Below are 24,273 nucleotides of genomic sequence, written 5' to 3'. Positions count from 1 at the left end.
CATCGTATGTCCCGCTCCCGCGCCCAGTCTGAACGCTTGGACCTGACGTTATAGAACGAATGTTAAGGGACTGCACAAATATCACAATACCCCCCCCCCCCCTTTCCCTCAATCCTTTATCCATACAGAAAGACCTGAAAGAAAACCGCATGTTCAGCCTACTGACAGGTTTACTCCTCTGTTCATGCTGATGCTTTAATGAGAGCTCATTAAATGAGGTGCAGGGCAGCCAATCAGAGCCAAGCTCATTCGCATTCAGTATATTACCTGGATATCCACGTTACCTACAGAAGTGTGTGTATAGGTCACCATCCAGTCTCCGTGTAGCCCAGGATCCAGAGGTTTGGTAGGAAATCTGCATGCTTTTGGAAGAGAGGCTGACTGGAGCTGTTGGTTCTGCTTTTCTGTAATGTGTGTGTGTGTGTGTGTGTGTGTGTGTTCAGATTAGCTCAGGAGAGTATATCCAGATGTCCGGCCGTGCAGGGAGGAGAGGCATGGACGAGAGAGGAATAGTCATCTTCATGGTGGACGAGAAGATGAGTCCAGCTGTGGGGAAACAGCTGTTGAAGGTAAGCAGGAGGTCAAATGAGCCTAATAACCCTAATTCACATGTTTGTAGGAGAACCTCAGGAGCACCTGTGAGGGCCAATTACATGAGCATTAATAAATAATAACAATAATAATAATAATAGCAATAGCTTCTGGCTGATGTGATGTACGACCCTTTATTTTTTCCATGATTTCAGTGCCCTTAACAGATTACGGCTTTTTCCCATAGAAAAACCTTTAAATGTTGTCAAAATGAGAGACTTAAATATTAAATCATATAAAGTGTTTTTATTATTATTATTATTATTATTAAAACATTGCAAGTTCAATCCTTGGTGATGCCACAGCCATCCGTCAGTGACCGGAGGTTCCAGGGTGCATAACTGTCCTCTCTCTCTGTGTGGGTAGGACGGCCCTCCATCTCCCTCGTTAAAGAGAACGATGTTTTCTTGTGTTACCTGCTCTCTCTCTCTCTCTGCCGCGCTCTCTCTCTGCCGCGCTCTCTCTCTGTAATGTTTGTTGTGAAAGCGTTGGACTGTTGGTTTCAATTCTTGCTGCAATCAGAGCTGCCAGGGTTACAGGTCCATGTCTGCCAGATGGCCCTCAAATGCACATTCAGACAAGTCTAATGGAAGCTGACCAATTACAGCATTATACACAAAAATAATCCAGTGTGTTTAACCTGGAACCCAACCAGTCATTTCATATAGTTTGCCGTGATGAGTTAAATGACGAGTCAGTTTTATAAATCTCAAAGCAGAATGATGAACAGAAGTGCAGTTTCTCTTTGGGGCATGTCTGTATAAAATATCCCCGTCATCTGAAGTTGGTAAACAGCTACTAATCTCATTTTGTGTTAGGGATTTTATTTTAGGAACAGCTCTTGCTTTACTCAACAGGCTGTTTTAACTTCTTAGCCATGTGGTCAGCATTCTGTTTAAATATAATATCTAACATAAAACCCAGGAACCAATTCTACTGGTTAAATTTGTATGAATTTGGGATGCAAGTAATCAATGTGTCAATATATATATATTTTAGAGAATGTCATTTAGTTTTTTGATCATTAAAATCGAACCTTAAATAATTAAGATTAATAATAATGTTGTTCCTGCACTAAAAGAAACTTTAGCAGATGAGCAGACACTGCTGAAGTGCTGAATGACCTCTAGAACCACAGAGGTGCTTCTTAGTCCAGCCAGTGTTTCTTGGGAGTGGAGCTGAAGTGTGTTTGACTCCAGAGAGAGAAGCGATTTAGATCTAATAGGTCTAATATTGCATAATCCCTGAACCTGTCAGCACGTAAGGTGGTATCTCTAATCATGTGATACATTTTAGACTGGATGAATTTCCCTTAGAAATATTAGGGTTGTCCTGATCAGGTTATTTTGATGCCTTGAGGCCACCAGATGGCGCTCTGAACCCCACGCTTAATGACTCTGGACTGGATTAGGATTGAAATACCCAATTTATCTCAAATCTGAAAAAAATGGGACAGCGTCTTCATCACCATTAGGTGAAGAACTTTCTGTGAGGAGCTTTTATTAGAGCTTCAGACGTCTGCTTTCCTTCACCTCCACTGTAGAACCACAGCTCTGTTTCACCTCTGACCTTGTTAATATTCTAACAGTTTAATTACAGACATAAAAAAGAGAAAGTGGATTTATCTTTTAAAGAATAACGTTTATTAGGGATGCATCGATCCGACTATTTCCGATAGTGCGATACTGATACATGAATCTTGCATCACCATGTCTGATACACGATCTGACACAACGTTGTTGCATTAATAAACCATATACCTGGGCATCAGGGCTGACTTAATCATTACCTTAGCGAAACGTCCTGGCAAATAATTCACCATGATCATCATGCTGACGTTTGAGGAAGAACACAGTGTTCTCAGACACACCGCCTCACCGAGCCTCACAGAGCCTCACAGATAAAAGCCGCTCTGACAGTGATGAGGATGGTACAGGACAGAGTGCTGTGTGTGTGTCTCTCTGTGTGTGTGTGTGTGTGTGTGTGTGTGTGTGTGTGTGTGTGTGTGTGTGTGTGTGTGTGTGTGTGTGTGTGTGTGTGTGTGTGTGTGTGTGTGTGTGTGTGTGTGTCTCTCTGTGTGTGTGTGTGTGTGTCTCTCTGTGTGTGTGTGTGTGTGTCTCTCTGTGTGTGTGTGTGTGTGTCTCTCTGTGTGTGTGTGTGTGTGTGTCTCTCTGTGTGTGTGTGTGTGTGTGTCTCTCTGTGTGTGTGTGTGTCTCTCTGTGTGTGTGTGTGTCTCTGTGTGTGTGTCTCTCTCTGTGTGTGTGTGCGCCTCCTCTTACCTTATTAAGTTCCTGTTCCTGCAGTCTCTTCGCGTCCTCAGTCAGGTCCTCGAACTCGTCGTCCTCCACAGCTTTGCCCTGCTCTGCCGCCTTTTTTCGCCACTCAATCTCTACAGAGACACAAACACACACACACACACACACACACTCTCTCTTTAAGGTCTTTAGACATGGCATTCACACTATAATGAAACCGGACACATATTTCAGAGTAATGATTGACAGCTGCAGATAATATTGACAAAACTAGCTTGGCCACCAGGGGGCTCCCGAGTGACGCTCTCATCTAAGCAATGACTTACTAACGTTTTGTAGAACAAACTAACAGATGTTATAACACTGATATTAATGAACTGAACTGCTGTTAATTTCTTACTATAATTAATAACTGCTGACCTCGGCCCAGTGCAGCCTGGGTCAGGACTTTTATTCTGAAATTCGAAGTCTGTGAGACCAAAAAGGAGCTGGCAGCTCCCGACTGTCCAACTGAAAAAAGGCAGAAACTGCAAAGCTGTGGCTTTTACAAATGCTGTTTTGCTGTTTTTCCGCATGTTGAGTTATGAAGTCTAGAATACCAGTGGCTCGGGAATCGGGTTCAGTGAATAGATGGGTCCCGTGGGACCCTGATCCAGCTATTTTGTTAGTATCAGGACTGATATACCCTCTTTCTCTGCAGGGTTCTGCTGACCCTCTGAACAGTGCCTTCCACCTGACCTACAACATGGTCCTGAACCTGCTGAGAGTGGAGGAGATCAACCCAGAGTACATGCTGGAGAAGTCCTTCTACCAGTTCCAGCACTACAGAGCGGTGCCCGGCGTGCTGGAGAGTAAGAGGAACCCAGTTTGTTTTCCTCCATGATCCCAGAATTATGAAATGGCCTCTGCACCATGTGACTTTCACATTTATGTGGGGTAGGAGTAGTAGCAGCGGCTCAGTGGTTAGAGAAGCTCTGGTCTGCCAGGCTGCTACTGTTGGTTCCTTAAACAAGGCCCTTACCCCCTTTATGCTGACCCTGCACTCTGACCCTGGCTTTCTAATCTAGGCTGTACACAGAGAGGTCTTTCATTTTGCTATATGTGTGTGTGAGGGGTCTATTTATTTAATATTAAATATATGTATTATTTAATATATTTATTTGATGAGTGCATTGATGAGCATTGCCAGGTCAGCTGTTTTGGATGGCCTTGAGGGGACGTAAATTTCACTCACCCTTGTGGCTCTTTTTTTTTTTTTCCCCTCTCTCTCTCTTTCTCAGAGATGAAGAAGCTGGAGGAGATGTACAATGCCATAGAGATCCCTAACGAGGAAAGTGTGGTCACCTACTATAAGATCCGGCAGCAGTTGGCCAAGCTGGGTAAAGAGATCGAGGAGTACGTCCAAAAGCCCAAATACTGCCTCCCCTTCCTGCAGCCCGGGCGACTAGTGAAGGTGACCTCTCAACCATAGTATCTCACAATTCGTTATTATATGGCTGAATCGTCACAATATGCAGTACACCATGTCCAAATGTTTGTGGACACCCCTTTTAATGAATACATTCAGCTACTTTAAGTCGCATCCATTGCTGACAATAGAATAGGACTCTCTAGAGCAGAGGAACATGTCCCTATTGGCTCCATGCTGCCTAATAATGCCAGGCGTGGGCTAGAGGGGTATAAAGCCCCCCAGCATTGAAAAGCTGTGGAGCAGTGGAGGAGCTGTGTTCTCTGGAATGATTGATTGTGCTCTATCCAAGGCATTATTGGAGATGAGTTGGGGATGATGAGGTGGGGCGGCGATGATCATCCAACATCCTGTCCTCACTAACACTCTTTTGCTGAATGCAATCAAATCCTCATAGCCATGCTGCTTTTCTTCAAAATCTAGTAGAAAGTCTTCTTACCTGGACAGTAGAGACAGTTACTTTAGCAAAAGCAGGATCAGCTCTTTTAATACCCTTGATTTCAGAGGAAACTGAATAACCAGGTGTCCCAATACTTTTGTCCCTAGTGTATTGATGTTTTAAAGACATTCTCATAACCTAATATTTTGTAATATGCTCAGAAAAGCAAAGCATGGTCTGATGTTTCGTCATTGTTGTACTTCAGCATCATTTCTTTTTTTTAACAGGTTAAGAAGGAGGACATGGATTTCGGCTGGGGGGTCATCGTTAATTTCTCCAAGAAATCAAACGTCAAGGTGAGCTTTGTTATTCATTCCTCCACACTTTACGTCCGTTAATCACGCAGGATGTGTGAACATCTGAAAGGTGTTAAGCTGTTTTTTGTGATGGGTGTTGCAGACCAATACGGGCGAGCTGGACCCTCTGTATGTGGTGGAGGTGTTGGTACACTGCAGTAAAGACAGTGTGAAGAACGCTGCCACGGAGGCGGCCAAACCTGCCACAGCCGGAGAGAAAGGAGAGATGCAGGTGAGATGTGAGGTTGTGAAGCCAGAATCAGTGTGTGTGTGAGATATATATATATATATATTTGAAACCGTCAGAATTTAAGATACGTTTTTAGGCCGTACCACCCTGCCCTCATTTATAGGTGTGTTAAGCTGAACAGGGTTGGGCTGTGTCGCACACAAGCTGGGACAGGGTGGGACCCAGTATTTGCCTATTTGCCATCATATCCTGTACAGCCTGTAAATCGGCTGACCTTGACGATCTGCGGTTGTTCTGCTCTGATAATTGTTCAGATTTAATCTTGCAAAAATTTAGACAGCTGAGCCTCTGGGCACACCGATATTTACGACTCCTGTAATTATTTCTTTTGTTTATGTTCTCTTATTTTATTTATTTATATATTTTTGGTCTTGACGCAGTCAGGTGTTTTAATTACATATTTATTCTTTTTAGTAATCTTGGACTTTAAAAACAAATACTAGACAAAATACGAATTAAGATTATTCTAAGCTTTTTTTCTTGTAAAGCCGTTGGAGCTGTACTGCAGTGTATGAAAGGTACTAGCTATAAGTTCATTTGGTATCAATTTAATTCACAAAGTTAAATATTATATTTTATATTTATTACTTATAGTGACTGATTTCATGCGGGGGTTTTTTGTCAAGTCAAGTCAAGTCAAATTTATTTGTATAGCGCTTTTTACAACTGTTGTCGTCACAAAGCAGCTTTACATAATTATTACTTAATAAAGAACAGAGACAGAGAAGAAAGAAGAAATAACATGAAGCGTCAAAGACCCCCGTGAGCAAGCCAACGGCGACAGTGGCAAGGAAAAACTCCCTCAGAGCTGGAGGAAGAAACCTTGGGAGGAACCAAGACTCACAAGGGGGACCCATCCTCCTCTGGCCAGACTGTTTTAAACATTAATGATAAAAATTACCAAACCAGGTACAACAGAAAGTTAATAGTTGTGATATTAATAGTGTCAGACAGGCACGAGTCCATCTAGGTTTCAGCACGGCCACCAAACAGGCAGCAGCGGCTGGCGGGTGAGCCATGGGTGGTGGCGGGTTGGGGGGGACCCGCTGGCTGGACTGGTAGGTGGCAGCTGGTTAGATGCAGGTAGAGGGGACCTCAGCGGGCAATCTTCCTGCAGATCGGGCTGGGTGGCCATTTACTCGGGGAAGGTAAAGAGAGAGAAGTTAGTTCTAAGAGGAATTTTATGGAGTGCAGAGAATGTTGATCATCAGCATCTGGGTATGTCTGATGACTCCGGCAGGTCTGATTATCACAGCATAATTAAAAGGAGAGAGCCAGAAGGTAACACGGACACGGGTGCACCCTGAGAACACCAGCATCTATCTGCTCCACCGTCAACAAACCTGAGTGATCGCGTGTAAGCAGCGAGACGACAGCTCCAGCATCTCAGAGTACTACAATTCCCTGGGTCCGCGAACCCCTGGACCTGCAGCCCTTATCTAAGAAACATTAATTACCAAAAGCTAAACTAAACATATAAGTTTTCAGTTCAGATTTAAAGATTGAGACTGTGTCTGAGTCCCGAACATTATCTGGAAGGTTATTCCAGAGCTGGGGGGCTTTATAGGAAAAGGCTCTTCCCCCTGCTGAGGTTTTCAGAATTTTGGGAACGCGTAAGAGGCCAGCACCCTGAGATCTAAGTAGTCTTGATGGTTCGTAATATACTATAAGATCCTGCAGGTACTCAGGAGCGAGGCCATGTAGGGCTTTATATGTTAATAAAAGAATTTTGTATTCAATACGGAATTTAACTGGGAGCCAATGAAGTGCTGATAGAACTGGACTGATATGGTCAAATTTTCTAGTTTTAGTAAGGACCCTGGCTGCAGCATTTTGCACCAGCTGAAGTTTATTGAGGTTCCTGCTGGAACAACCTGACAGTAACGCATTACAGTAATCTAGCCTTGAGGTAATAAAAGCATGTACTAGCTTTTCTGCGTCTTGTAGTGATAAGGAGTTTCTTAGTTTGGAGATGTTCCTAAGCTGCATAAAGGCTGTTCTACTAATATTAGCTATATGTTGCTCAAATGATAAATCTGAGTCGAATGTGACGCCAAGATTTTTAGCTGCTAAGATTTTTAGCTGCTTTTGTTTGTTTGTTTGTCTTATATCGACGTGTTTTATAGTTCCTGAGAAATCCACAATCATAGATTAGTAGAATATTTTTGAACAAATTACTAGTCAAATAGTATTAAAATAAAAAATCTAAGTAAAATGAGCTGGCTAATTTTTTTAAAAAGAAAAAATTATAAATGTATTTTTACATAATCTCTCTCTTCTTTTTTTAATATACTAGAATAAATAAAGATTTAGTTGATTTGTGATTGTTAATATTATTAGTACTTGTCATATGCAAACGTATGGACACCCCTTTTTTGGAAGGCAGACATGGCCTAATCCCCCAACCTTGGGACCAGAGGGTGGGCTGGGGGTTCAGGGGAAGGAACTGGATTTACTTCTCCCTAAACATTTATGGAGAAGGTCCTCTCGAATCCTGTGTGCTGAGGTTGCTGCCCACCGTTTTAGGGCCGTGTTCTCACTCCCAATTTACTAGAGAGTGTGTGTTTATTGCCACTATTGGGGTAAAAGTGATTTAAAATACATGTGTGTTTGAATTTCAGATTCAAGTAACCTGTTTTTCTGTTTTTTTTAGTAAAAATAAATAATCTTATTAATTTTATTACTGATTATGAACCATCAATATTACTTAGATCTCAGGGTGCTGCTTCTTAGCAGCAGGGGGAGGAGCCTTTTCTTATGAAGCCCCCCCAACTCTGGAATAACCTTCCAGATAATGTTGGGGACTCAGACTCAGTCTCAATCTTTAAATCTAGGCTGAAACTCATCTGTTTAGTTTAGCTTTTGGTAATTAATGTTTCTTAGATAAAGGTTGCAGGTCCAGGGTTTTGCAGACAGGGAATTGTAGCACACTGAGATGCTGGAGCTGTCGATCACTCACTCAGGTTTGTGGACGGTGGAGCAGATGGACGCTAGTGTTTCAGGGAGCTCCCATGTCTGTGTTACCTTCTGGCTCTCTCCTTTTAATGAGGCTGTTATAATCAGACATGCCGGAGTTGTCAGACACACTCTGATACTGAACAAATAAATCCAATCAGATCTGATTCTGACTCTTTACCTTCTCAGAGCAAATGGTCACCTACTCATCTGTTTTTACCAGGGGTGCACAAACTTTTGAATACATACAGTTCTTTTATTGCTGCCGTGACGGTGCCGCCCGCTCTGTTGGAGGTTGGTTATCGGTCTGTGTTTCTGGTGTGAGCTCATTTTTGGTGTATTGTTGGACAGGTGGTTCCCGTCATGCTGAACTTGTTGACCTCCATCAGTTCAGTGCGACTCTACATCCCTAAAGACCTGCGGCCGTACGACAACCGACAGAGCATGCTGAAGTCCATACAGGTACACACGTGCACACACACGCCTGACGGAGCATACTCCAATACGAGAGGTAGCTAGAACTTCATTTTGTTGATGTTGCCGTGGTAACTGCAACAGTGTAAGGATGTAAGGTTGTTTGTTATGGAATGTGTATAACGTCAGTCTCCCCCTCAGGAGGTGCAGAAGCGTTTCCCCGATGGGCTCCCTGTTCTGGACCCGATCGACGATATGGGTATTAAAGATCCCGGCCTGAAGAAGGTCATCCAGAAGGTCGAGGCGTTTGAGCACAGGATGTACACACACCCGCTGCACAGCGACCCCAGCCTGGAGGCAGTGTACACGCTGTGTGAGAAGAAGGCTCTGGTGAGCGTGAACACACACACACACACACACACACACACACACACACACACACACACAGGCCAAAATGCCGTGAAACTACATCAAACAATCTAATGATGACTTTCTTTTGTAATTATGTGACCATAGAAGTCAATTTTTTTTATATCCAGCTTTATTAATTCAAAATACAGGAGAAAATGAAATTGAACAATTAAATATTACATTTAAGATGATTACGATTTCTTTAAATAGATAATATAAGTATAATAAAAATACAGAAATTAAATAATGATGCCATCAGTTTTTATTTAATGCAAGTATTTTTAAAAAATGTTGGTAGTAGTAGCGGTAATATTAATATTAAAATATTCAGTCATTTGCAGGTAGTAATATGAAAAAAATGCTTTATGTATTTGGTAATAAGGTTTTATTATTAAATGTGATTAATTTCCAGTGTTTTTACCTTCAGATTGAGTTAGAGTTAGAGTTGAGGTAGAGCTACATCAGCATTTTATGGCCACGCTGACCCTTCAGGTTGTGCTGGACGTGGTCCGTGGCAGCAGTAGATGATGGTCACATGATTGGGTTATTCTTCCTGAAGGTCATTACTGTACGTGTCCGAGTCTCTCTGCCTCGGCGCCGTTGTTTTTGTTAAGCAGCTCCACTGCAGCGTTTCCTGCTTTAGCATTAAAGCGTATAGTGAACAAAAGCAGGAAAACACAGGAATTCCCATCAGTGCAGTCAGGAAAGCTGCTGCTGGGCCAGAGGGGGCGTGGCCTGTGTCCTGGTTATGATGGGCTGTTGGAGAGGTGGGGTGGTATGATTTCAGCTTAAGGTAAATTATCGTTTAATTAATTAATTGCTGAAATGCAGGCTCTTAACGACGCGTTTGAGTCGGTCTCTGTTTCCGATCTGCCTGTACGAACTTTTCCACGTGATTTCCTTTCTTGCTTTAAAGCCTCTGGAGCCTGAATCAGAGATTTCTTTCTAATGAAGGGAGTCTACAACTACAGTCTTTTAAACCACTGGTCATATCACACATGTAGATTATTAAAGTGAGCAAATCTTAAATGTGTGTGTGTGTGTGTTTGCGTGTGTGTGTGTTCGTTCAGGTTGCGGGTGACATAAAGTCTGTGAAGCGTGAGCTGAAGAAAGCTCGCACCGTGCTGCAGATGGACGAGCTGAAGTGCAGGAAGCGGGTTCTGCGCCGCCTCGGATTCGCCACTTCCTCTGATGTCATTGAGATGAAGGGCCGTGTCGCCTGTGAGATCAGCAGGTGCAGCAGCAGCAACCAATCACAACACTCCATATTAGCATAAAAAAACTGCTTTAGCTTTTGTCATTAGAGAACAGGATTGAGAAGAGGGCGGCTACTGTGGTGTGAGGTGAGGCTACACAGAAGTTCAGAAAGGCCGGAGTCCAAAACACCAGCTGCACTCAGTGTTTCCGGGGTCTTAGTTTCAGTAGCAGTGTGTGAAACTACCTCCACCATGTTTGGAGGCTGTACTTTAGCTTGGCTAGCTCTCAGCGTGGGTTGTTGCACACTGCTTCTGAACGGTGGTGTGAGATTAGCCAACATGGGCATTTATAGTAAAAAATAATAATAGTAACCCATGAGTAATAGTAGGGGCTGCATAATATAAATGTAAAATGTTAAATAAGACTGTTGGATATTATTGGTAGAGGCGATTAACCTGTTAATGATTGACTGATGTGGTTGGAATGTATGTGTTCTTATTATTTATTCATTTTTATTAATCATACTAATAATATTCTAATACTGTTTACTTAATATACTCTTTATAATTTCTTCTTACTTTAGTTTTATACAATATTATTACATGTAATATTGATATTGATCTGAGCTGTAAATAGTCTGGGTGGCCTGTGCTGTATATTCAAAATCTGGGGATTAGTTTATCACCGTCTCATTATTATTATTATTATTATCATCATCATTGTGTGTTGCAGTGCGGACGAGCTGCTCCTGACAGAGATGATCTTTAACGGGCTGTTTAACGATCTAACGGCGGAGCAGGCAACGGCTCTGCTGAGCTGCTTCGTCTTCCAGGAGAATGTAATTATGCGCATATTCCATCTCTTTATTTACATATCAGTAATACATGTGGAAGTGCTGGGAGATTTGTATTGGTTGTTCTGAGCCACTCAGAGCCGTGTGTTTATATGGGGACGGAGGGGATTTCAGGTCAGAACTGCAGGGAGAATTAAGCCAATACATTCCTGTGTGTGTGTGTGTGTGTGTGTGTGTGTGTGTGTGTGTGTGTGTGTGTGTGTGTGTGTGTGTGTGTGTGTGTGTGTGTGTGTGAGTGAGTGATCTAGTTGGCCCTGTACAGAATCAAACGCACATGCTGTACTGACCTAAATTCACTCCCTCACTCTTCTGAGATCAACTGCCTTTTTTTGCGGTGTGTGTGATGTGCAGCTGTTGGTGTGTGTGTGTGTGTGTGTGTGTGTGTGTGTGTGATTGAGAGGGAACTTTCAGTTCACACACAGCACTGTGCAGAGGAGTGTGTGCACGCTGTTTTTGCACTGACCCAGTCAGTAATGCAGTTTCAGGCCTGTTTGCACACACCGCCTCTGTGTGGGGCGGGCCGCGGGGTAGCGCTGCCTCTGTGTGGGGCTGGCAGCAGGGTAGCGCTGCTTCTGTGTGGGGCAGGCCGCAGGGTAGCGGCGCCTCTGTAGCGGAACTATTGTGGCGTGCTATAAACAGACTGGCAAAAGCAAAACACCAACCTTTGACCTTCAAGCTTTTCCAATCAGGCCTGTGCACTAAAAGTTCTCTGTAAAAGAACACTGCATGTCCAAATGTTTGTGGACACCCCTTGTAATGAATGCATTTAGCTACTTTAAGTTGCACCCCTTGCTGACACAGATTCATCCAGTCCCTGTAAAGAAATAGACTAGGACTGGCACAATGCCTAGAATTTCTGGAATGGTGGTGGAGATCCATCCAGTAATTTTGGGATGAGGTGGTGTGGTGATGATCATCCAACATCCTGACCTCTTGTTGCTGAATGCAGTCAAATCCTCACAGCAGTGCTCCTCCAAAATCTAGTAGAAAGTCTTCTTCTCTGGACAGTAGAGACAGTTACTTCAACAGAAGCAGGAGAAAGTCTTTTAATGCTCTTGATTTCAGAGGAAACAAAGAATGAGCAGGTGTCCCAATACTTTTGTCCACATAGAGTAGATGGTTGAGGAGGTTTTGAGGTTTTCTAATGGACAGCTGTTGGGGGGTGTGTGTGTGTGTGTGTGTGTGTGTGTGTGTGTGTGTGTGTGTGTGTGTGTGTGTGTGTGTGTGTGTGTGTGTGTGTGTGTGTGTGTGTGTGTGTGTGTGGGAGGCAGCTGCTTCTTCCTCTCAGACAACTGTCAGTCTCTAACCCCCCCCACCCCCTTCACAGTGACCGCAGATCACATCTCCTCTGCTAATAGTAACCTATAGTCCTCCTGTGGCTGAGGACACTTTGGAAGTGGATGAAAGGTCAGAGCAGACCTTTTCTGTAGCTCTCTTGGGGTCCAGATCTCTCCACTGAACTTTGCGGTGAAGATGTCAGACAGTGATCAGACCGGACATCCGGGTTTAATGTAAAATTCAGTGCTTAAATAATACTGACCACATCAGAACTACCCAAACATTGACTGCATGAGACCAGAAATGTGACGTAGCGACAGTCTACCCAGCACCAGTAAACCACTAAGCATGCCTGTTTTTACAATCCTGGGTGCTGATTGGCTGCCTCAATTAAATTATTTATGCATGCACATGTAGCCTTAAGCCACGCCCCTTGTTTGTTTTTAATTTAACAGGAGGAATCGGACCTGTCTGCATCACACATTTGACTGATACCTAGACCCAGCTGCAATGCTAATTAATAGAATAATTAATAGAATCTTATGTACACCAATTAGCATGGTGCTAATCGCAGGAATTAACTCGATCTCACACGGCCCGAATCCGATTAGTTTCATCCTACCAGGACGTCCCGATCCAGGCATGTTTTGATGGATCGGACATCGGCTATTTTAATCCCATCCTAGTTCCGAGTCTTTGTTTTTACCACTGTGGTCAGAGGCGCCATCTAGTGTCCTTAAAGCTTCATTAATGGCCATTCTAGCCCAGCTGGCTGTGTGTGGCATTAAAATCAGATGCATCATTATGAAGAGCTTTTTATTTATTTTTTAGTCGTAGATTTGTGCTGAGGGAAGAGGATAACATGAAGGAGGGTGAACCGCTCGGCGAAGATCAGAGATAGGTCACATTTGTGTGATGTTTAGGTTAGTTAGCATCATGCTAATTGGTGTACATATGCCTCCATGGCTTGTTAGCTATATGAGCCTCGTAGCTCCTGTTTTAAACTAGAGCTAAGCATCAGGCAAGAAGCAGGACTTAACTGACCGACACTGCATTGGGGGGGGGGCAGCTGCAGGGGCTATCTGCTGGTCAGTGTCCGGCTTTAGCCTACTGCTATGTGACAGGTGCTGGGGGGAGGGGGGGGGTGTCCTGTGAGTGGAGTGTTGCTACAGGCGTGTGTATGACAGTGTAACGAGTAGATTTCGTGTCTCTCCCCCTCTCTTTAGGCCAATGAGATGCCGAAGTTAACAGAGCAGTTAGCCGGCCCTCTGCGTCAGATGCAGGTAAACAAGCTGGAGACTCTGATCCTGACCGGGTCTCACACACACACACACACACACACACACACTGGCCTCGCTGTGTTTCCTGAACGCTGGGGTTTCTCCCCACGTGTGTTTAGGTTCATGTTCTGTCAGCACTTCCAGGTGGAGCTGCTTCGACCCGACAGCATGTTAACAGCTCCGAGCTCCGTGTGGAGTCCGATATTGCCTGTCTGCTGAATGCCGGCCCTTTCTTTAGCCAGATTTACAAAACAAAACAAAAAGAGGAAAAAAATGTCAGTTAAAATGTATTCGGTATCCACTATGAATTTTTCAGTATCATCAAAACATCATTTGGTAACCACAATTAATAATTTGGAATTTATTTTGAAGTATTAGTATTACTAATTAATATTCATTTGTATTCATATCTTAAAAAAAAAAATAGTAATCTAAATGATTCAGTAGCTATGAATTGTTTGGTATTGGTGTTGAAATTATTATTATTATGAGCAGCAAGTTATTTAGTATCCACTGAATACTGTGAATTATTCACAGTTTGAATGATTGAATTATCATTACTTTCAACTATTAGTATTACTAATTAATATTAATTGGTATTCATATAAAAAACTAAAAAAAAAAACATCCAGTAATCATTTAGATTCAGTAACCGCTATTTTTTTATGATTATTATTATTATTATTATTATAAGCAGCAAGTTATTTAGTGTCCACTGTGAATTATTCAGTTTGAATTATTTAATCATCTTTGATTCAATAATTTATTTCAATAATACTTACAAATAAGTATTATTTGTATAATATTAATATTACTAATTAATATTATTTGTAATCGTATTAATAAAGAAGATTCAGTAATCTCTAAATGATTCAGTAACCACTATGAATTTTTTGGTATCTGTGTGTTTTTAAATTATTATTATTATTATGTGCAGCAAGTTATTTAGTATCCACTTTGAATTATTCGGTATCGTCTAGAAAGTATTTGCTGACCACTACATAAGATGTGGGAACCGCTATGAATTATTCAGTATCTGCAGTGGGTAATTTGGTATCCGCTATGTACTCTTCAGTAACCGGTATGAATTAAGTCAGGAGGGTGTTGGGTCAGCACGGCACTGACATTAATACACTTGTTTGATCATTAGCAGAGCAGGTGTCTCGCCTGAACACAGGCTGGACGTTTGATCACATCTCAGGTGAGCTGATCCTGTCTGATCTGACCTGATGTGGCCGTTTGCAGGAATGTGCCAAACGCATTGCCAAAGTGTCTGCTGAGGCCAAACTGACTGTGGATGAGGACGCTTACCTGAACCAGTTCCGCCCACACCTGATGGACGTAGTTTACACCTGGGCCAACGGGGCGTCCTTCTCACAGATCTGCAAAATGACCGACGTGTTTGAAGGTGAACTGCCGCCTCTCACAAATAATGTTTTCTCCTCAGTAGATCATGTGTGTCTCCAGGTAGGGCTTATTTCCCTGCTTGTTTCGGTGGTATTGATGCCTTTGCATCTCGGGGAACGGAATTGATGATTCACTTGCTCTCACTGATAAAGCAGAATTTCGTACCTTAAATCAGCAGCTTCAGGATCATGCTGATGCTCCACTGACTGAACTGAACAGGGAGAAGGGCGTCTCAGTCATTCCCACTCCGGGCCGGAGCGCTGCTGCTGCTACTGCACTATGGAGGTTTGGTGGAGGTGGAGCTGCAGGAGGAGAACCTCTCTCCAGAACTGCTGTGTAACGCTGCAGAACCCATAGAGTCATATTAGTGTAAAATCCTGTAGTATTACTCTACCACCTCCGCCCACATGCTGCTCCACCTTCAGATCAAGCTGCTTCTGGAGCTCTCAGCTTGACCACAAGATGTACAGCTAGCTTTCCATGTGGGATTTGTATTTACTGCAGTGGGGTAAACATTATTTATGCTCCCCACCTGTAGGGGGAGCCCAGGAGCGAAAAAAAAAACAAAAAAAAAAACAATTTCTCACATACTGCTGCTTTAAACTGACTAAGCACTGTGTGTGTAAATGTAATTGGTGTTCTACAGGGTCAGAAACCCAGAAATCAGGTCTATTAGAGGTCACTGAACACATCCACAGTTTAGGGAGAGTGTGTGGAGATTCAGCCTGCAGTTAGCATCATGCTAATCAGTGGGGTATACCTTCATTAGCCTCGTAGCTCCAGTGTGAAATATGCCTTGACTGACTGATGAGCTCGGTCTTGGATCGGGGATAAAAGCAGCTTCTGTAAATTAGATCTTCATTAGATCCTTCAGGTAGCCTGAATGTTTGAAGACCACTCCCCCCAGGTTTTACCACGCTGTGAAAAGGTGGGAGGGTGAGCTCCTGGCACGCTCTTCTAATGAGACTCTCGCTCAGCACTCGCTCAGCTCTCCCACTGCCAAGAAAAGCGAGAGTTTGATGGAGCTCAGAAGCTGTGATGGAGGTGGAGAGTGGAGCGCAGTGAGGGTGGGATGACCGGATGTGTTAGGAATGCTGTGATCAGCAGGGAGAATCTCTACACTCCGTCTGAAGCAGGAGCTCCTCTTTTCTGGTCTCTCGCTCGTTTCACTGCTGCTTCACTTGCATCACTTCAGAATCTCTGAACTAAACCTTTTTCTTATTAAATATTAGGGTTCAGATATCTATGGGAGTAGTGGTGGTGATGGGCCTGTCACAGTAACCAATCATATTATACATCAATTAAAATGTGAAACGTTAAAAATTAATTATTTAGGTTAAATTAATTGATTTATTTGATATTTGGAAAATATATTAATCCAGAAATTACATTCTTTTTTTAATTAATTTTAAGTAATTTAAAATGTTATGCCACTAATATAATGATATAATAACATAATGCAGTTACATAATTTTTAAAGAGCAGAAAATCTTTAATAATTAAGAATATTCGAGGTCTGCAAAAATGTGTTAAGGTCATGTCCATATATTGTACTAAAAGTTAATGTAATCATCTATTCATACACCGGCCGCGCCGCACCCATAAACAAGTTAGAAATCAGTGTTTTTAATGGAGATGTAAACACCGGTGCTCAAAGGCTCAGAGCACAGCTTCATACCAGCAGGCAGGATTTTTATTATTTTTATTTAATGTTCAATTAAAACCAAAATGAGGCCACAGACCTCAATAATGTAGGACTTTTGACTTGAAATTTACATGAAATGCAAGCATTTTTATTTATTTATTTATTTAAAGAAACGTTTAACTTGGGGTAGTCTGGCTCTCTACAGCTTGTCGAGGACATGTTTTGCTCTCAAGAATGGATGGATGAGAAGAAGCTGATTAACGAAATACCCAGAACTAAAGGCCACTAGTCCCAGAATTCCTGATTGTATATTGATTTTGACTCTTCAGTGCTACATTGTACAGGTGGCCTAAAATTGGACCCTAAATATCGACCCTGTACTGATCCCTGTACTGATCTGTTCGTCATACCTTCGCCCACTCTGTGTGGTTGAAATTAGAGCTGGGCAATATGACTATTTTATCATTTCGTGATCCATTTTGTTGTGGTGATAATAAGCTTTTGTAAGCAGGAGGAGACTGTTATTACTGCTTAATAAACACTGATCAGCTGCAGGTTTCATTACTAACAGTGTAATTAGACTGGTTTCATTGGATGAAGAGCAGCAGATGTTGAGTATAAATCACTGTATTCAGTACAGGAGAGGATCTGAATAGTAGTTTATAAGAATCTGATACTACTGATGTTTTTATTCTGTGATTACATCTATTGTGATAAACGTTGTGTATTGTGAAAAATAAAATCTTTAAATATCGTGATACAGTATTTTTACCATATTTTGATTCTAGTCCAGAAATAGAAGTGATGCCATGTTCAGCCGGTCACATTTGTCCTCAGTTACTGCTTTTTAAATTAAAAGCAATAGTTACACAGCAGATGTTTATGATCTTTGACCAAGTTTAAGCCCATTCACACTGTTTCAGGGTCAGATCGGATTCCTCTCCTGTCTAATACCCGTCTGCTGACGTCAGCCTGATCTGTGGTATCAGGTCAGATCAGGGTCACTGAATGTGGTCAGAATTAAGGCCGAATCCTGCATTCCTAACACTCTGTCTCTCTGTGTTCCAGGCAGTATAATCCGCTGTATGCGGCGGCTGGAGGAGCTCCTGAGGCAGATGTGTCAGGCGGCCAAGGCCATTGGCAACACTGAGCTGGAGAACAAGTTTGCTCTCGGTACGAACTGCTCGACTTCTCTCTCTCTCTCTCTCCTGAATAGTCTTTTATAACCTGCTCTCATTTCACCAGAGCTGCACCAAGCTTTCAGGCTGGCAGCACTTCAGACCACTTAGCCTTCAGTGTAGAGGTGCTTACCACATGAGACCGATTCTCTGCAGAATTCAGTCAGTCAGACATCCTCCATATTTTATCTGGGTTTAATCATATACATAAAGCAAATGAGTCATTTATAATATTAAATATAAATACAGATTTATTAATACAGGAGCTGTGGGCTAATTCCCACTATCCGTACATATCTGCAGAGGGTGTTCATATAAACATCAATTGTTAATAATTATTATTATTATTATTATTATTATTATGAATGATTAAGTAACAGCTCAGTTTATCGCTGTGTGGCGTCCCACAGGGTTCTATTTTAGGGTTTTTCAAATTGATGGTAATTCTAATAAAGTGAACCACTGAAGTTGGGCCTAAGCACAGGATGTTTAAAGCGGTATCGGATCAGCATCAGCCCAAACTTTAGAAGAAAGCACGGCCTTGCTGTGTACTGACCCACTGAGCTGTAACAGTCGTCCACATCCACGGGTTGTTCTTTCTCTCTGCAGGAATCACGAAGATCAAGAGGGACATCGTCTTCGCTGCCAGTCTGTACTTGTAAAGGAGGACTCCTCACTGCCGTTTATCCAAAACCACGGTTGTTTCATTCATCTTGCATCAGAACAGTGGAGCCAAGAAGTGACGGACTGTTTTATTTGTGTTCAGGTTAACAAGCATAATGGGTTTGTGGGGGTTTTTTTGTTTGTTTTTTTGTACATATTCTTTTAAACATCATTTTAATTAAAAAAAATCTGTATAGTGATTTACTCTCATACAAATAAAAAAGGAAGGCTTTTTTCAGATACATGTCTGTTAGCGTACAGAAGGAGGAGGGTCATACACAGGAAGCAGTGGTGGTAGCAGCATTAGCGGCCCAGGCAGCAAGGCATCACGGGACGTCGTCCGTAAGGAGCTGAGTCATATATAGAGAGATATGTATATATGTACACACACACACGCACGCAAACACACACACTCGCACACAGAGCTCTGCAAGAAGCAGGGAGTTTACATTCACAGGTTCCCACCCCAGTGGTCCACCCTTTAGTATGTGCATGCTGAGAGACGTCTTCAGTAGCTTCAGTTGGGGCTGTCGTAGTGGTTCCCGTTGGTGGGCGTCTCCTGTAAGGTGGTGTGTGGGATTTCTACTTCCTTCCGTGGCTCCACTGGCTTCTTAAAGAAATCGGAGACGAAGAACACCTGTTGGAGAGGGGGGACAGGTGAGGGCTCAGCACATGAGGAACCCAACAGCTGCCATCAGCACTTGTGTACACACTAAATATCTGGGGCAGTTTTGGAAGAGGTGTAATTTCCCTCAAAACACGTGTTAAATGGATTATGTAGGTGTCCAAATGTTTGTGGACACCACTTCTAATGAATGTATTCAGCTACATAGACACATGCAGCTTGTCTAGTCCCTGTCAATATGTACTTCCAGTAGAATAGGACTCTCTGGAGCAGATCAATAAACATGACCCTATTGGCATCATGCTGCCTAATGCCAGGTGTGGGCTAGAGGGGGCTGTGGAATGATGGTGGTGGAGCAGCTCCGTCCAGTACTTTTGTGATGAGTTGGGTTGGTAATGCTTATTAAGACTAACACACTAGTCACTGAATGCAACCAAATCCTCACAGTAATGCTCAACAATCAAAAACAAACTGAAATGTGGACAAAAGTGTTGGGACACCTGCGCAAAGTGCATATATCAAATTTTTGATGTTGAACAGTCATTCTGTTTCTAGTTTCTCTCCTTAACCCTTAAACAGGCTCGGTTACCTTTACAACTAATATATAAACAAGCTCTGTTCCGACTGGCTGCCCTGTATTCAGCAGAAAACACCTATAACTTATGCGTGTGAAATGGCAGGGCCAAACTCTGTGCTGTATGTAAATCTATTGGTCAGTGTGACTTCACAAAACCACTGAATTTGAAAGGCCTCAGTGAACTGCAGCATCGGCGCCGTTTACGTCAATGCTCTTCAGTGCAGTCCCAAAGTCCACACTGGTGCTTTTGCTGAGGTCAGTGCTAATTTGCCACGTGAGCAGAAGTGCTGGTTAAGAGATGTAGACCGTTCTTCCTCACAATCTCAGAAACGATGTGCTGGAATGGCACTAAGGTGTTGAACTGTGGGAGACCAGAACTAGAACTTTAGGACCGGTCAATTCTGCTCCTCAGGGTTGGTCTCCAGCGCAGTTTGGTGATTTCCCTGCTCAAACACTTTCAATAAAGCTGACGATTAAACAGATGAGCTGAAGCTGATCCAGCTGTGTTTGAGTAAGAAAATTCCCAAACTGTGCTGAACGGCACCAGGCCCTCCCTTTCAGAGAATTCGGACAGTCCTTTTAAGACCCGTGGGATATTTTCTACAGCTGTTTTTTTTAACTGGACAACTTGTGGGGCAGTGGTGGCTCAGTGGTTAGAGCTCTGGGCTATTGATGACAGGGTTGTGGGTTCGATACCCGGGCTCAGCCAGCTGCCACTGTTGGGCCCTTGGGCAAGACCCTTCACCCTTCACCCTCTCTGCTCACCGTGTGCTGGAGTTGGCTGCCCACCACTCTGGGAGTGTGTGTTTGCTCACTGCCTCTAGTTCACGTGTGTGTGTGTGTGTGTACTACTACAAATACGGAGGACACATTTCGCTGTAGTGACCTAACGTGAGCTTAAGCCAGTCAAAACCCATCAACCCAAACTGGACGTTCCCTTCAGCCAAAGTTTAGAGGTAGTCCTCTTGGGGTGTCCTTCAGCTCTGTTCCTATTGGACAGGCTATCCTGCTGTGTTATGCAGAAGTCTATACAGCCTATACAGCTTACACAGGGTTCCTGACTGAGCTTCAGCTTCATAAGGACAGCCACTGGCATCTCGCTGCTATGTGGGGGCGAGTGATTGGTAACATTGGGCCACCCGTACTCACCACCAGTAGAGCCATGACCGCACCCTGAAGGAGGCCGGTGAGGACGTCACTCCAGTGGTGTTTGTAGTCGGACACCCGAGACAGGCCGGTGTAGACGGAGGCAGCGATCAGGAAGAACTGGATTGTGGGTCGAAGGAGCCTGGCCCATTCAGCTTGCATTCGCGCCTGGAGATACAGCTGGAGGGGCACAGAGACCACAGAGACTTATTGCACCATAATAACACTGAGGAGCGATAACTGTTACTGGGGTGGCCCTGCTGGGAGCCTGCAGACACCAGCACTGCTCCCAGACAAGAACTTGGGCAATACTACAAGAACTCAAAGATCTTCAGTAAATATTACAGAGATACACAAATTTAAGAATTAGCTGATATAGCTGTTATTGCTGATGTGCATAAATATAAAAAAATACAGAAAATGTGACACCACTCACCTAGGTCAGTTCTATAAATATATATAACTCTAATAAATACAGTAGTAATGAAGTAGAATGAATAAAATAGATATTTGAGGGCAGTATTGTATTCTGTTCTATTTATTTTACGTGTCATACATTCAGAAATGTTCTAATTGATGGGATTCATTACAATGAGTCACATATCATCACACAGTCCACCCCTAACTGTCACGAGCGTAGCAGTAGTAAAGCTCTGCAGTTGTAAACTTCCTCTAATGGCGCACCCTTGGGAGAGGCCGAGCTGGAGGGCGTTCTCAGCTCTGAATAGCTTGGGCTCATTAATTGACCATAAACTGGTTGCTCCTGTGTTCATGCGGGCACTGATTAGGTGTTGGCTGGTTGGTTGGAAAGTGCAGAGTGGTTGTGTATTATATAGCATCTACAGTTCCATTAATTAGATCATTTAATAATTTCATGATGAACGGACCAATAGAAAGACTCCAGAATGACCTGGAATAAGATCTTTTCACATTGACTTCTAATGAAAATGTCATGGTCATTTTGGAGCATTTCTATAAGTGTCAGATTCACATTATATCAAACTGTAAACAATGCCTTTTAGTTTTGCATTATATATATATATATATAGTGTGTGTGTGTGTATATATACATATATATATATATATATATATTGGATCCAGTCTGGAGTTATAGAACGACACAGTGCTCCTGTATATGTGTGTGTATATATGTATGTATGTATGTATGTATATATATATAATGCAAAACTAAAGGGCATTGTTTACAGTTTGATATAATGTATAATGTGAATCTGACACTTATAGAAATCTGTTAGTAGTACAAATCCATCTGTTTCACCGCAGACTCCGTTATCAGCCTCCTCTCATCCTGTTTATTCTTCAGTGGTCTGGACCCCACTGGACTGACCACCACGGAGCAAGTAGGTAGTATTTGGGTGGTGGGTCATTCTCAGCACTGCAGTGATGCTGACTGATGTGGTGCCGGTGTGCCGGTGTGTGTTGAGCTGGTGGTGCGAGTGGATCAGACACTGCTGTTCTGCTGGAGTGTTACACACTACTACCTATACCACCTGCTCTGTGGTGGTCCTGTGAAGTATGCAGAGAAACAGTCAGTGAGTGTAGAAACGAGGAGGTGGTGTTAATGTTATGTCTGACTGCTGTTTGTACATATAAATAGTGGACATCTACTCCTAATTCTATACTGTATGATCAGCTTCCACATCAAAAAGGAGTTTCTCTGATTATAGATGGAAACTGGAGGAACACGCTGACTCAGCACAAACACGAATACCAGAAGCCAGAGAGCAGCTGCTTCAGGAAATTTCCCCATGACCTCAAACGTCGTACACACCCTTCAAATACACGCTCTTTTAACTGTAGCCAGTTAATGACAACAAGCACGCCAACGTACATTTCTGAGAGAAGGATACCGCTGGAATGTTTCCTGTCCAGACTGGTTCTTCCTCCCCCGGGATTCCATACAGCAGCAAGGAATGCTGATCTGTAGGAGCGCACTGTGATGACATCACTGCCGTTGTAGCAGGACGGTAAACACTGTCAGTATCTACACAAGCCTTATTTAAGAAGGCCAGCCACTGACCTCTGCTCATCACTGAGAGGGAACAAGAAGCTCTAGCACTAGTTACTCGAGTTAGGGGTCCCGGCCCGGACCCTGGAGCCATACTGCACGTGTTCATTAGAAGCTATTATTGTCATTCTACTTACACTACATAACTAATTACATGTAAATACATAATTACATACTGTTTACTAAATCAATTACATATCTACATTATATGTCTGAATGTTTGTGGACATCCCTTCAAACCATTGCATTCAACTACTGTAAGTTGCACCCATTGCTGACACAATGGGAGTTGGGCACAATGAGGTGGGGTTGTGATTATCCAAAACCCCGACCTCACTAACATTCTTGTTGATGAATGCAATCAAATCCTCACAGCAATGCTCTTCTAAAATCTAGTAGAAAAGTCTTCTTCGCTGGACAGTAGAGACAGTTACTCTGGTCAATACCCTTGACTGTAAGAAGAAACAAGGAAGAATAAGAAGTGTGTCCCAATACTTCTGTCCATATAGCATATCTGATCTACCAATAGGGTGCATGGCTACTCACCTAATCTCTAAAATGCCTTTAGCCTAACACATGTAGTATCCTTTCACTGTCTCATCAGTAACAAGCATGTGTGAGTTGGGTGTGGGTCAGGGCTCAGTACTAGGCCCGTTAGAGTTGTGTGTTGGTTTGCAGTCCCAGTGTTCCTGAGCTGGTTTCCTGAGGCACATCCTGCCTCTTCAGATAGCACAGTATTGAACGACCCGTTGTGTTTTGTGGAACAGTCACGAGAACCCGAGATTCTTTCCTGGTTACGTGTGGAGGCCAAATATTACGGCTTTAGCTCTTTTCAGCGCTCCAGAGACTCTGATGCAGCGCCCTACACCAGAGTTTGGGTTTTTTTCTCATTGCTTTGGTTGGTTTCAAACCGCAGTGGCTAAAGGATCAGGATTTTGATAGAGACACTGCAAATTTCACGTTTGCTTCTGTAAGAGCCGACAATCAACCTACTGTGTGTGCACCTTGAGGTCGCCTTGAGGTCACCCACCAACCATAAGAACTGTCAGCCCCTTGGTATCGCGCCCTCCCCTGGGGCGATTCCGAGCCGTTGCCCACAGGCCCAAACAAGGACTTTCTCCTCCTTTGTGTTCATGTTTGGTTCATTGTGTTCATTCATGTTGATTGGGTTCATGCGTTACACCTGGGATTGGGGGTATTTAAGAAGCCTCAACACCGCCATTCGGTGCTGAGAATTGTATTGTTTAGCACCTTGAGGTCGCCCGAGAGGTTCCCCATACTGTAGAGGTGTGTTGAGGCCAGCTCACCCTGCTATC

The 24,273-nt window shown here is 43.1% G+C and overlaps 2 protein-coding genes across 4 annotated transcripts in view; one reads left to right on the top strand and one right to left on the bottom strand.

Moving 5' to 3' along the window:
- Window positions 1–19,055, top strand: part of mtrex (Mtr4 exosome RNA helicase) — a 33,658-nt gene extending 14,603 nt beyond the window's left edge. The window contains exons 15-27 of the mRNA XM_072659702.1: window positions 444–569; window positions 3,547–3,697; window positions 4,127–4,299; window positions 4,981–5,049; window positions 5,153–5,281; window positions 8,606–8,716; window positions 8,870–9,058; window positions 10,150–10,313; window positions 11,009–11,114; window positions 13,634–13,690; window positions 14,933–15,095; window positions 17,808–17,912; window positions 18,527–19,055. Of these exons, the coding sequence (XP_072515803.1) occupies window positions 444–569; window positions 3,547–3,697; window positions 4,127–4,299; window positions 4,981–5,049; window positions 5,153–5,281; window positions 8,606–8,716; window positions 8,870–9,058; window positions 10,150–10,313; window positions 11,009–11,114; window positions 13,634–13,690; window positions 14,933–15,095; window positions 17,808–17,912; window positions 18,527–18,579 (1,596 nt within the window). The 3' untranslated portion in view covers window positions 18,580–19,055. The remainder of the gene's footprint in view (window positions 1–443; window positions 570–3,546; window positions 3,698–4,126; window positions 4,300–4,980; window positions 5,050–5,152; window positions 5,282–8,605; window positions 8,717–8,869; window positions 9,059–10,149; window positions 10,314–11,008; window positions 11,115–13,633; window positions 13,691–14,932; window positions 15,096–17,807; window positions 17,913–18,526) is intronic.
- The window catches only part of plpp1a (phospholipid phosphatase 1a), a 40,517-nt gene continuing 34,891 nt past the window's right edge, over window positions 18,648–24,273 (bottom strand). For all 3 annotated transcript variants that reach the window (XM_072659704.1, XM_072659703.1, XM_072659705.1), the window contains exons 6-7: window positions 20,932–21,108; window positions 18,648–19,217 (exon numbers count right to left, since the gene is read on the bottom strand). In XM_072659704.1, the coding sequence (XP_072515805.1) occupies window positions 19,098–19,217; window positions 20,932–21,108 (297 nt within the window). In that variant the 3' untranslated portion in view covers window positions 18,648–19,097. The remainder of the gene's footprint in view (window positions 19,218–20,931; window positions 21,109–24,273) is intronic.

This window comes from Salminus brasiliensis, chromosome 16, assembly GCF_030463535.1.
Source record: "Salminus brasiliensis chromosome 16, fSalBra1.hap2, whole genome shotgun sequence".
Lineage (NCBI taxonomy): Eukaryota > Metazoa > Chordata > Actinopteri > Characiformes > Bryconidae > Salminus > Salminus brasiliensis.
Note: the sequence above shows the minus strand (reverse complement) of the source record. Positions and strands in the feature narration are given on the sequence as shown.